At 29.1% G+C, this 13,294-nt stretch overlaps 5 protein-coding genes and 1 pseudogene across 10 annotated transcripts in view; all 6 read left to right on the top strand.

Moving 5' to 3' along the window:
- LOC145181042 (cysteine-rich protein 2-binding protein-like) overlaps window positions 1–13,294 on the top strand; it is a 400,331-nt gene that overhangs the window by 132,995 nt on the left and 254,042 nt on the right. The window lies entirely within an intron of this gene.
- Window positions 1–13,294, top strand: part of LOC145181378 (liprin-alpha-2-like) — a 391,227-nt gene that overhangs the window by 132,995 nt on the left and 244,938 nt on the right. The gene's annotated exons all lie outside the window — the stretch shown is intronic.
- LOC145180864 (tyrosine-protein kinase ABL1-like) overlaps window positions 1–13,294 on the top strand; it is a 324,834-nt gene that overhangs the window by 132,995 nt on the left and 178,545 nt on the right. The gene's annotated exons all lie outside the window — the stretch shown is intronic.
- The window catches only part of LOC145181231 (uncharacterized), a 313,564-nt gene that overhangs the window by 132,995 nt on the left and 167,275 nt on the right, over window positions 1–13,294 (top strand). The window lies entirely within an intron of this gene.
- The window catches only part of LOC145181932 (hamartin-like), a 175,945-nt gene that overhangs the window by 132,995 nt on the left and 29,656 nt on the right, over window positions 1–13,294 (top strand). For 5 of the 6 annotated variants that reach the window (XM_090099805.1, XM_090099801.1, XM_090099802.1 and 2 more), the window contains exon 4: window positions 4,241–4,303. Coding sequence is in view for 2 of the 6 variants with exons in the window: in XM_090099801.1 (XP_089955927.1) it covers window positions 4,241–4,303 (63 nt within the window). In the remaining 4 variants the exon portion in view is untranslated. Of the gene's footprint in view, window positions 1–3,892; window positions 3,971–4,240; window positions 4,304–13,294 lie in introns of those variants that run through there. The other variant, XM_090099804.1, reaches the window with a different exon arrangement.
- On the top strand, window positions 10,215–12,691 carry LOC149883109 (uncharacterized; annotated as a pseudogene).

The following is a 13,294-nucleotide window of genomic DNA, read 5'->3' as shown; positions in this document are numbered from 1 at the left end:
TATAGTATATACTCAAAAATAAAATTAAAAAAAGACTAATGATAAACCTTGTCTTTTTAATTGCATTCAAGAGGCACGGAATAGCTTAGAACCATTGTTGCTAACAAGACTTATTAATGCCTCAGAGATTTGAAGTAGTTGTTGCTGCAAAAGGTGCTATGACCAAATATAAGTTTAAGAGTTTTTTACTATTTTTTTGTATTGATAAATTAACTGAAAGAATTTTATACACACTCAACTTCTGTATAACTAATTGAAAGTTAGGTGATCCACTTTCCTAATCTTATAAAAGTTTAATCAATTTTATTAATTATTTTTGACACGTGATCACTAGTTATTTTACATAACTACTGCTTTAATTGATAAAATTACTAAGTATTCATTATGCTTAACTTAAAAACTTATTTAAACATTATTTTAATTGCTAAAAATCATCAAGTATTTACTTGCAATATTTCAAATTTCAATTCACATGTAAATTTGCCAAAAGTAGTGTCAGAAAATACCAAATGACATTTTGTTGGACTGGTCAAATAAAAGAACCATAGCAATGTTGAAATAGGCAAATTTATGGGTTTTTCTGAAATTTGTGTGTAAATAACAGTAAAAACCTAGGAGCTGACAGGTGATTTCATTGACATGCCTTGTTCTGAAAGACCATTAACGCTTAGTGACAATTACAAGCATATTTAGAACAGCAGAAAAAATCTTAGGCTCAGCTATAAAAAAGTAGCTCAATTATTCAATCATTCCTTATCTAATAAAAAAATCTTAGGCTCAGCTGTAAAAAAGTAGCTAAATTATTCAATCATTCCTTATCTAATAAAAAAATCTTAGGCTCAGCTATAAAAAAGTAGCTCAGTTACTCAATCATTCCTTATCTAATAAAAAAGTGGTGAAGAGAATGTTTGCATTGGGCAGTCGAAGATGGTTAAAAGTGATTTAGAGCAATTCAGGTCATAAATCACAAAGGAAGAATCTACTTTAAAAGACTTGAAACTGAGAAATATTCTGAATGCTATTTACAAGTAAAGCAAAAAGGAGTTTGAGGCTCAGTAGGCATATTGGAATGTTTTCTCACAAAGGTCTTTGTATGTGTGAGGTGTATAATGCCTGCAACAGCCAATATACCTATGAAAACACACTAGAATCACATTTGATTCCATCGACAAGGCAATTGTATAACAGAAGCAAGCAATGCATCTTCCAGCAAGTTGGGACTCCAGCACACGCAGCACATAGTATAACAATTGTGCAACACAAAGAAGAGCAGTTTGTTGTGCCCAAGATCACAAGATCTCAACCTGATTGAAAATATTTGGTCAAAAATCAATGCTCAATTTTTTTGAATTATTTTATCTAGTTAACATTAATTGTATAGCTAATTGACTTTTCTTTTACAAATAAAAAAAATCAATTAAATTCATTTTCCAGATATTAAAAAAAAAAAGAAAAGATTGATTGAAATTACCACCTCGACTAAACTCTTATGCAAAAATAATAACTCTGCCAACAATTATTTTGTACTAGATATGTTTGTTAATATTTTTGTAATTATTAAATCAAAATTACATTTTAAAATGTGTTTTTTAATGCTTTGACATTGACTTTCTTCAAAAAATAACTCGGTGGTTTTTTTTCTTTATATATATATTTTTTAAACAAAAAGCAAGAGCTGGTGAGTAAGTGTAGGCATATGAATAAATAAATGTATTGGTCATTTGACAGTAATTTAAAGCCATTAATAAGAATAATTCTTTTTTAACAATATTTTTTAACGGTTTTTTCATTTTCTTTAATGTTTTCTTTTCGTAACATTTTTTCCGTTATATTTTGGCGGATGATTGCCGGTATGTCGGTATGAAACTTTAAGTACCAACAAAGTTGTCATCCTTCGCTGTATTTTCAATATATATATACAGTACTGTGAAGAAGTTTTAGCCCACTTATTAAAAGTCGTGTTTTTTTAACAAATTTTGAATAATAGCTTCCGATTATTTTTTTTATATAAAATAATGTCTAACATCAAGCAATACTAAACACTATTTTAACAAACATAAGCAATATTTATCAAAATTGTACATAGATTTTTGTATTTAGATATCTAATGTGTTTATTTTTATTGTATGCTGATCTAAACCCAATTCGTATCAGCTCGTTTGTTTTTAGTTTGCTCTTGCATTTTTGTTTATTTATTGCTCTGAAGGCTTCATATTAGATAATAGTACAGTTTACAAAGATGTTTCATAGATACTGTGTGTTTATTATTTTTTGTTTTTCTAAGAGCGAAACTTCGAATTTACATTTTTTTTTTTTTTTTTTTTTTTCTTTTGTATTATTATTTTTATTGTTATTTAAGTAATAAAATGGGTAAAATTCCAATACTGGAGCATAAAAAATTATTGTGCTTCATGAAGAAGGTTATTCTCAACGACAACTTGTCCAAAAAACAAAATATTCAAGGACAGCCATTAGAGAAATTATAAAAAAATTTAAAAACACGGGATCTCTTGAGGATAAAATTGGAAGTGGAAGACCTCCAACGCTTACAAAACATGACATAAAGTATTTTAAAAATGTGTCTCTGCAAAATCGGAAAAAAACCTCCAGTGAACTAGCCCAAGAGATTCAGGCTGCAACTGGGACAAATGTTTCCTCATCTTGCATTCGGCGACATTTGCTAAAAGCTGGGTTAAGAGGGTGTGTTGCAGTTCGAAAGCCTTTACTACGTTGTGACAATAAAGAAAAAAGACTTAAATATGCAAAACAGCATAATAATTGGACGCAAGGAATGTTAAACTGTGTACTATACACAGATGAATCAAAATTTGAATTGTTCGGTAGCAGAAGACAACAGTATGTAAGAAGAAGGGTAGGAGAGGCTTATCGCCCTGATTGTCTACATCCAACAATCAAACATGGGGGAGGTTCTGTTTTAGTTTGGGGTTGTATTTCATCAACTGGAGTAAGTGGTTTAATCAGAATTGATGGCAAACTGACAGGAGAACAGTATAAAGAAATTTTAAGACATCATGCAATAACATCTGGAATGAGACTAATTGGTAATAATTTCATTCTACAGCAAGACAATGATCCCAAATATTGTTCCCGAGTGGCCAAAAAAATGTTTACAGGACATGTGTGAGGAGGGAGTACTCGAAGTAATGAACTGGCCTCCTCAAAGTCCAGATTTGAACATTATTGAACATGTTTGGGATAATTTGAATAAAAAAAAGGCTGAATATAACACCAAAAATGTAGAAGAATGTTTTCGAATATTAAAAAGAGTGGGACAATATTCTACAAAGTTTCATTACAAATTTATATGAATCAATTCCCAGGAGATTCACTGCTGTGATCAACGCAAAAGGCGGACATACAAAGTGTTAATTGTTCTTTCTTTTTGTATCATATTTTATCAAATTATTTCTAGATATTTTTGTTTGTAATATATATGTCTATAAACCTGATTTTTTTTTACTTTATAAGTCCTTTATATTTTTACGATAAAATCAAAAATAATTATAAAGTTATGGTGGGCTAAAACTTATTCACAGTACTGTATATTGAAAATACATTAAAGAAAACAAAAAAACCGTTAAAAATGTTGTTAAAAAAGAATTTGTGTGTATATAAGCATGATATTTATATATATCAGTAGTTTAATAAAATCGCTCATGAAATGTTTTTTTTTTTTTAATTTTACTTAGAGCTTTTGTAAAAAAATCACATAAAATTTGTAGGCCAGTTTTTTTCATTGACTGTAGGTCTTAAAAATAGTCACATCTTTGAGTATTCTTTGGCATACCTTGATATTATCATGGAAATTGTGTGCTCATCCTACTCTCTGTTTCTTGCGGAGGTTTGGTACGTTCTTGTTTTCATATTTCAGAGCTGCAGCTGTGAGTGAGAAAAGATTAAAAGTACAAGACAAAACATATTAAAGTAGTGGATTGATATTAGATATAGGGTTAGTGAAAAAGATTTGCCTGGCTATAGGTTTGTTAGTGTAAGATCCTATACCCAATGACCTAAAACAGAGTTTTGGCTCTTTTTTTTTCTTCCAATCAGATGTTTTGCATTGTAAGCTTTTTTTTTTATGAGTCTAACAAAAGGTGACAAGGTTGAGAAGTCTCTAACAATCCTATTAAATGTCAATCAGATTTAGCCTTGTAGATTTCTTATGTTTACTTTTAAAGTAAATAGTTTGCATTAAATTGTTTACATCACTTCTTTTTAGCCATCTTGGTTACATCGATTAGTTGGAACACCACTTTTTGCTACATTTCTAAAGTGTTTGAAGGTAAATTTGTTAAAACTATAAATTTTGTTACTGCATAAAACTAGCAGTTAAAGGTGTAAGGGGATTAGTAAGGAGAGTATAAGCAGCATATGAGCACAGAATTGGCTTAACCATTTCATTTAATACAGCAGTTTTCTAAAAGTATCCAGTCTAATAGCTAGCTAACTGATATATTGTATACATATAATATCTAAATAAATAACGTTTTTTTGAAAAGTAATGTTAAATTCATTCTTATATGATATTACTGAAGGACAGGGATTCAAATGTCTTTTGGTTTATAGAATGTGCAATATTGCTGCTGCTGTTTTCATATACTCATAATGAAAATAGTAGAAATTCTTTTATAGAACTGAAAAATTTGAGTAGTTTTAAAAAATTCAAAATCTGTTTTGTTTTATTTTTTTGGAGTAATTGCCTTGTTTAGTTCTCAAAACGATTTAAACTGTTTTGTGAAATGATTTTACTGATTTGAAAGTTGTTGTTTTTTTTAATAAGTTTGGTTTTTAAAGAATTATTTTATTCATCATTGTATACACCAATTTTGTCTATACATTTTTGGCATTAAAGTGGCAGGTTATTCAGGCTGATAGTAAAAAACTCTGGTTGAAAAGTGTCAATGAATTACTAAAAGACTAATTTTACACCATTCTTGGAATTTTTTTTCCTATTAAAAAGTTTTCCAAATTTGGAAATGGTAGTCAGTGTAGGCTTGTAAACACAAGAGATATGTAATTTTTCAAACAGACAAAAAAAACATAATGGTAAAATGTCAAGCCAATTTCAAAAAATGTTAAAGTTGGCAATATTCTTAACTACAATTTTTTAAGGCACAGATAGTCGAATCTGAAATTGATGGATCTTGAAATTGTTGGCATTTATTTTGAAATTGAACCTGTGTGATGAACTTTGTTCCTTTATGTTTTATATGTTTGACTTTGAAATTTGACATTGGATTTAATTGAATTTGGAAGTAAAATTGTCCAAAGTACAAATAAGATTAAAATCAAACATAAAATCATTTAAATCTGACCAAAGTATAAAGCTGTCAATTTTTCTTAATTTTTGTACACTAGATTGACGGTGTTATGCAACATTATGGTTAAACCATATCAGAATTGTTTCAAGACAATTTCAATTTAAGTTTATTGCTTTATAGAAAACAATTAATTGCATTTTGTTGATATGTTAAAGTATTTACCATAAAACAATGACTTAAATCAGCTTTTAAAATTGAGATATTTTTATAGTAATTTTATTTATAACTAAATTTTGAAAGGTAGTTTGCAAAAGGAGTTCATAGGGCAGTTCTTATCTTTTAAATAACAGAATGTCTAACAGATCTAAGGAAGTTCATAGAACATCTTTATGAGGGTAGACATAACATTCAAGTAAAATTTTATTCAAAAATTGTTTGGTTTTGTTAGAATAAATAAATGTCAAATATTAATTTACAAAAGTTGCAATTTGTGACATGCTAAAGCAATAATTGGAAAATAGTATTCCATTTAGCTATCCTCTCATGTTTTATAATCATGGTTCATAAACTATATTAGGAAACTTTCTTATGATTCATTCAGTAAACTTTTTTTATAAAGCATTTTGTGTCATTCAATATTCAAAGGTTTTAAACATAATTTGTCAAAAAGTACTCATTTTATGCACTATATTAATTTCAATAGCACTATACCCAATCCAATTTCAATCAAAGTATGTGATGAAAATTGAATAGAGTTTTCTAATGTCAGCACTACAAAAATTTTTTTCAAATACCTATTAAAGCTCAAGCAACAACTTTTGAGCTTTAATAGGTGTGTAAAAGGAGTTTTGGCCCTTCAAGGGATTCAGTAGATGATTAATTGTAAAGTTGAATAAAACCACTGTAAATTGTCTAATTAGGTTTAAACACTAGTGTTTAATGGTAATAGATTACAATGGTTTATTTACCAAATTCCTTGACAGTTACACAGTTGATTAATTGCTAGGTATCCATGCAGATACAAAAAGTGAAACAAATGAAATAATACTAAGTTAACAATATTTTTTTTTTATTTCTGGACTAATTTTCTTAATATTTAAACAATCCAAAAAAGACATGAATGAGAAAGTTGAAGAACTTGGCAAGATGGAATTAAGAATTAGCCCTCTATTTCTATGTAAGAACATTAAAACATGAATGAAAAAACATGAGTGAAAACATCTTAAAAGTTTTCTATAGCTTTGATAATCCATTTGCTATGATGCAGTATTTTGTGAAGAGTTGGTGAAATTTCATACCAACCCAGTTCAACAAAATAGAGGTCTTTGGTCTCTAAGCAAAGTCTACTAAACTCTGCAGATATAATTGCAAATCTAGATGCCATTGCACCTCAGAGAGTTCCAATGTTCTTGACAATAAGTAAAACTGAGCTTTTTTGTTTTTGAAATTTTGTATTGGATTCCACAAAAATCATACAAAGTTATGTAAAAGAGTTAAATTCATAAGGCCGGGTGAATAAAAATGAGCAATTGCTTTTACTCAGTAATTAGTCAGCTTTACGTGAATAAAAATTAAACAACTTTCTTAAGTTTTTGTTAAAGTAAAATTGAGCAATGACTGAGTAAATTGCTTACCTTTACGAAAACAAAAATATGAGGAAAACTGTTGAAGTTTTTATTCACGTAAAGCTGACCAATTACTGAGTAAAAGCAATTGCTCATTTTTATTCACCCAGCCTATATGCTTTAACATGAACTTAGGTTTCTAAGGTTACCAAGGTAACTAAGGTTACTCAAACAAAAGCAGATTTAATGTTCCAATGTTGGCAGCACAACATAGGTTTCACTAGCTATTTCTAAAATTGATTGAAAAGCAATTATTGGTCTCATCACTTTATTGCTGAATATTTATTTTTGCTTAGATTCTACTCATAAATTTTTCAGAGGTTTCCTAATGTCATAGATATTAAGATAGAGATAGAAAATAATAATACTTTTAATCTCTATCTTAAGATCTATAATCCTAATATCTATGATCTATGACCCTAATATCTATGACCCTATGATCTATGACATAGTAGGGTGTGTCAATTTTTTTTTTTTTTTTTCAATTATTAAAAAAGAGTAGGAAAAGTTTACGATAAGTAAACTACAGGGAAACTTTAAAAACTAAATTCCAAGTGCTAGCTTGATAAATTTTGATTTCAATATTTCACTTTTTTGGTCATTTTAGACATTAGTCATTATATTTATATTTGTTTATGGAATAGCACTGATAATTTTTTTTATCAATTTGCATGGTGTATGACGTACACCATGCATAGGCATAGGAAAAGAGTTAAAAAAAAAAAAAAGTATATATAACAATGAAGCTCGAAGTTTTTAGCTTTTTAAACATTTTTGAAGGTCTTTATCTACTTCCCTACAGTTTTACGAGAGTTGCAATATCTTTTTTGCTTCTATTTCTTGACATTAAATGTCTACCTATAAGCTGAGCATGTATATATGATTCTCTTCGCTCATGTGTGTAAACATGGCTTACAGCTTCAGTTACCAATTTGACACATATTTCAACTGACTGCGTATGAGAATTCCTGTGAGAAACTTCCATAGGATAGTTTACAAACTCCTTGATTGTGACAGAGGTAAGAGTGCAGGTAAGTGAAGGCTCAGTTTCACTTAAATTCCATGCTATAAGGTCTGATAGCTGTTTAGCATTAGGATTTATTTCTGATGTTCTTCCTACTCTAAGACTACTATCTCCAACTTGAGTAGCTCATCTCCTATTCCTCGTATGTTAAGAATTCTGTTTACAGCTTTTTTTGCTTTCTTCTGCATTTTTGCTACAAAGCATGGATTTTAAAATTGCTTCAGAATGTGCATACCAAGCTGATCGTCTAATTGTTGGCATAACAATATCTAAAACATTTTTACTCTGAGTTCTAAGTAACTCTAGTTGATACCAGACATGTCTAGGTCCCTCAACCCAACTTGAATGAACTTTAATATTAAATCAGTTAGGTATATAAACACTAACAATAAAATTCACAATTATTTTTAAATTATCAAGATTTGTACCAATAAGGCCATGATTAGACACCCAAATTCTGTAAAATCGAAGTGCTGTTGTTAGCCATCTACTGTGACAGACTGGTCTGATTTGCAGCATTGCTAACCTGATAGGCAGATCTCCAGTCTTTATTGCTTGACAAATTTGATAAGCATAACTTTGTTCAGTGCTTAAATCATTAACAATCTTCTGACAGAGATAAATCAAAGGAGGACCTAAATTTATTTTAACAAAGTTGGTATTGATTTCAATCTCAGTTGCTTTCAATCTCACTTGTGGTCCAAACCATTTATTATGAGAAAGCATTAGACCATCTAAATTTTCAATTAAATGTCTTAACCCTAATTCACCAGTATGTAAATCACAAACAATCTAAACTAATCTTCTATTTAATTTTTTTTCTACCCATTGCATGACTCTGCCCGCCCAACCAGTATTGACATTTGTGCTATCTCCTCCTATAGCCATGAGATTTTGATATTGATTTTGACTGTTTAACAGGGTTTTTTTTCTAGGTCTACCTCAAACTGATTGTCTAATTCTTTTACCAATTTTTCCTGAGCCCTTTTTACCTTGTTATGATCTACAATAAGATGGCAATCACTCTTGCTTATAATCTTTGCATCTATCAAAGCTGCTGTAGCTATTTCAGCAGTTTCTCTTGAACTTGTTTGTTGTCTCATACTAGCCAGAGCAATATTTTCAATATTCATAGTGTTATAAATTGAACATGTTTGATTCAGAGAAGATTTACATTGAATTTGATTATCAACTTGGATCGTTTTCTGACCACTGTTATCTTTAAATGATGAAGAGCAACTGTTTATACAAATTGTTTGAACATTTTTACTATACTCATAATCCTGAAGAAAAAAAAAATTGTTTATATTTTTAATATGTATTTAAACTAAAGTGTATACAACTAAGAGTTTAAACTTACTTGCTCAATATTTTGCAATAAAAGAGATAAGGATTCATTCCTCTGCATGCAATTTATTTGTTCTATTTGATTGAACGTTTCATCTGGCTTTAAAATAAGTAATATATATATATATATCTTGATCACGCATACAATATTTAGTTGCGACAACTTGCCCACGGCTTCATAGATGTTTTGAGAACATTTCAAAAAATAATCAAGCGCAAATAAGTTTAACTGGACCGATAAGAGACAACTACAAAAATTAAAAGCTGCCTGATTAAATTGTTATAAATTAAGTTTAGAATAATTAATAAACTTCGTCTTTTATGTTTAAATTATAATTAAGCGACACTCTTTTATATAAAGTAAAAACTTACTATTAATAGTTTAATAAAGAAACAAATGTTATTCAATTTATCAAAGAATTTAGTATAATTTCTTTTATTTGAGTACTTCTGATTTATTTCAACAAGATTCTAATAAACAAACGTTTGTTGATTTATTTAATAAGTAAAAAAGTCAATCTTTTTTTAATCATTTCGCGCTTTGCGTAGTTGGCCTGAGGTTTATTTTTACATATTACATAAAATTCTTTGTAGTACGACAAACAAAAGAAACAATTAAATCATTCAGTTACTATGACAATGTTAGAACGTTGTTTTTAGCAGTATCTTTAAAAATGTTAAAAAGAATTCCGCAATGTGCTAGACCTCTGAATTAGCGGTCTATAATGATCAGTATCCAAACAAATTCCAAATGAATTATATTTTTATTTTTTATTTTACTAACCAAAATCAAATTTTAAATAGGTCAAACTATATGAAAGCGTTTTTTTATGATTAAACTCAAAAGGTAAAAATAAATTATTAGGAGGAAGCGGAACTGCTTTACCACTGATTATGAAAAGTGAGTGGGCTTTTTTTTTTTTTTTATTATTTTTATATTAATTAGTATTTAAAACAGAAATAAGTAAATTTAAGTTTAAGTATAACAAATTTGTAAGAATGACATCTGAAGCAAAAAAAATTAAAGATAGTAAACCAATATCTAAGAACTTAAAAACTTTTCTTTCGTGGGGGAAAGAATCAGTTATTGGATACACGGAAGAAAATGGCTTAGTTGTCAAAATATGGTGTAAGATTTGTGCTAGGAACAAAACTGAAATTTTAACGGATGCTTTAGTTAAAGGAATATCGAATAATTCTTTGACAACGTTTACGGAGGGAACTTGTGTGGTGACAAAGTATCAGGTAAAATTAAAATAATTAGCTTGTTCTTAATTTGTGACTCCAGGAAATAATTTAAACATAATTTTCCTACCATTATATAACTTTTAACTGTTATTATCTTATAATTTACTATATTACTAAGTGAATAAATTTTTTAGAGAACTGCTTAATTTGAACCGTGATTTTTTCTTTGATAATAATAAAGGTTGATCGCCATCTTAGAGAGCAAAGCCATGGGTTAGCGGTGCTGATTGATAATGATAACTCAGAAGATCCTGGAAGTAGTTGTGTTGCTAACCTCGATATGGAAAACTCGTTACCTATTACACAAGACAACCGTGAACCGCTATTAAAGATGATTAGAACAGCCTATGAAATGGCTCTAAAACCAAGCATACCACATAGCCATTTCAAGACACTGATCAAATGCCAAAGACTTAATGGTGTACTCCTTTTAGAAGGAAAAGACAACAATAAAGCAGGTTATTGATTTTTAGGTTCAGTTTCTTTTTCGTAATTTGATAAAACAATTCAAATGAAAAAATCAAATTAAAGTTACGTTACTATTATAATGAAAGTTTAATTTTTTTTCAAGATTTTACATCCGAATGGTCTTATCCTTTTGATTTATCCATTTGATTTTTTAATTTGAAAAATATTTTTATTGTTTTTTAATTTAATTTTTAGCACGTGAATATATCTCATGCATTGCCAGTGCTATTAAAGAAAAAGTTGCTAAAATTGTCAATGAAGCAAACTTTTTCTCCATTCTTCCCGATGGTTCTCAGGCTAGAAAAACAAAGGATGAAAAAGAGTTGATTGTTGTGCGCGTTGAACGCGAGGGGACCCCTGCCTGCTTTGTAGTTTCTTTACTTTATATGAACAGTTTGGGTGGTATGGGTGCCAATACCATTAAAAAGGCTATTGATAGCATTTTTTATTGAAACTGGTAGTGTTCCTTTAACTGCGTCAGCTTACAAATGCAAACTTGTAAGTGCTACAGCCGACGGAGCTTGCGTTAATTTTGGAATTTATAATGGCGTGTTAACACAATTAAAAAAAGATAGAATGTGGCTGATAAAAGTTTAGAATTAGCAATAAAAGATGCTGTAAAAGATATTACATTTCCATATTTAATTTATTTCGCAATTCTGGAAAACTAAAATGCGCAGTTTGTAGTTATTTGGACATCTTAGAAAAGTTATCCCCATTATCATTGGTTTTTGAAAAACAAATGTTAATGGTGAATGAGTTAAAACCAGCGGTGGATAAAACAAAGGCAAGCTAGCGGAATTAAGCAATGAAGATATTGATAATATTATTGATTCATATTTGCTCAAGTTTATAATCAATGAAAAAGATGGTTCAACCAATCTTGTTTCTTCGTATTTCAAAGAAGGTAACGAATTGAAAAAATCAAGCCCAGAGTTTGTTGAGATTGAACTCAACAATATGGCTAATCTTAACTTTGAATGTATTCATTCTGCCATTAAAGTAAGAAAATTAGCAATTGAAATCATTCTGCCATTGATAAACGATAGATTTAGTTCGCTGTTAAATCCCATATTCGAATCAATGGATTGGTTAGATCTGCAAGTATGGACAGCAGACAGCATGTATGGTGATGCCAGCATATCTTTATTACTAAACAAATTTTTTTACCCTCTAGAAAAATTAGGAATGGATTTTAAAATGGTTCTTTCGGAATGGAGAGCTGCAAAACTAGTAATAAATGCGCAGTACACCATTGCACTCACACCATTGCAAATATGGCAGAATATTTTTCTTAATCATAAAATTAAATTTCCAAACTTGAGTCTTTTAGTTGAACTTCTGATGTCTATTGCTGGTTCTAATTCAGCTATCGAACGCGTTTTCAGTATTTTGACTGATAGGCGTTTAAAGATGAACCACTCAATAATGGAAGACTCTATAATCATAGCAGGGAATGACACGAATTTCATTCAACAAGAACGCGATGATATTTTAAGTCGCGCTGTGGATATTTTCTTAGATAAGCGAAGAGTTTTTTGCTTTGATTAAGCTAATGCTAGCATTGCCACTGATTATAGTAGCGAAGAAAGCTGCACCAGTGAAGATATAAGTTCTATATCTGAATCGGACGGATAAACAATTTATTATAAAATGTTTATCTTACATAATTTTATATTTATGTACATTACTAAAGAGCCCTGAAGGACGAAACAATATTGTCTACTGTTATATATATATATATATATATATATATATATATATATATATATATATATATATATATATATATATATATATATATATATTATACATACATAACATATATAGCATTATATATATGATATCTTAGATTGTCATATTCTTGTTATATGATTACATAAATAAGTTGAATTTAATAAAAAGGCAGCGTATAAGCTAATATATGTATATATTATATGCTGTATATATAAAACTTTTTAATAATATAGATCAAAATATGTTATTAAAAAGTTTATAGACTGCCATTTTATTAAATCTTTTAAACAACTGTGTGTGTGTGGCTCCAACAATAAGTCAACGTATTAAAATAAAACAAATTTATATTAGCGAATCTTTTTAAAGCATTCGCCAATATAAAATCATTTAATTAGTAAAGATTAAAGTTATTTTTTTTGCGTGTATTTTTAAAACTTTTTGTTATGCGGACAAACATGGAAACATACTTGAATGTTCTCAAAACATCTATGAAGCCGTGGGCAAATTGTCGCAATTAAATTTTGTATGCGTGGTCAAGATCAGAGTGCAATCGCACGCCTTTC

The sequence above is a fragment of the Hydra viridissima genome, unplaced genomic scaffold (assembly GCF_058129835.1).
Source record: "Hydra viridissima isolate aposymbiotic clone 2 unplaced genomic scaffold, HvirCarnegie_v1 scaffold_10, whole genome shotgun sequence".
Taxonomy (NCBI): Eukaryota; Metazoa; Cnidaria; class Hydrozoa; order Anthoathecata; family Hydridae; genus Hydra; species Hydra viridissima.
Note: the sequence above shows the minus strand (reverse complement) of the source record. Positions and strands in the feature narration are given on the sequence as shown.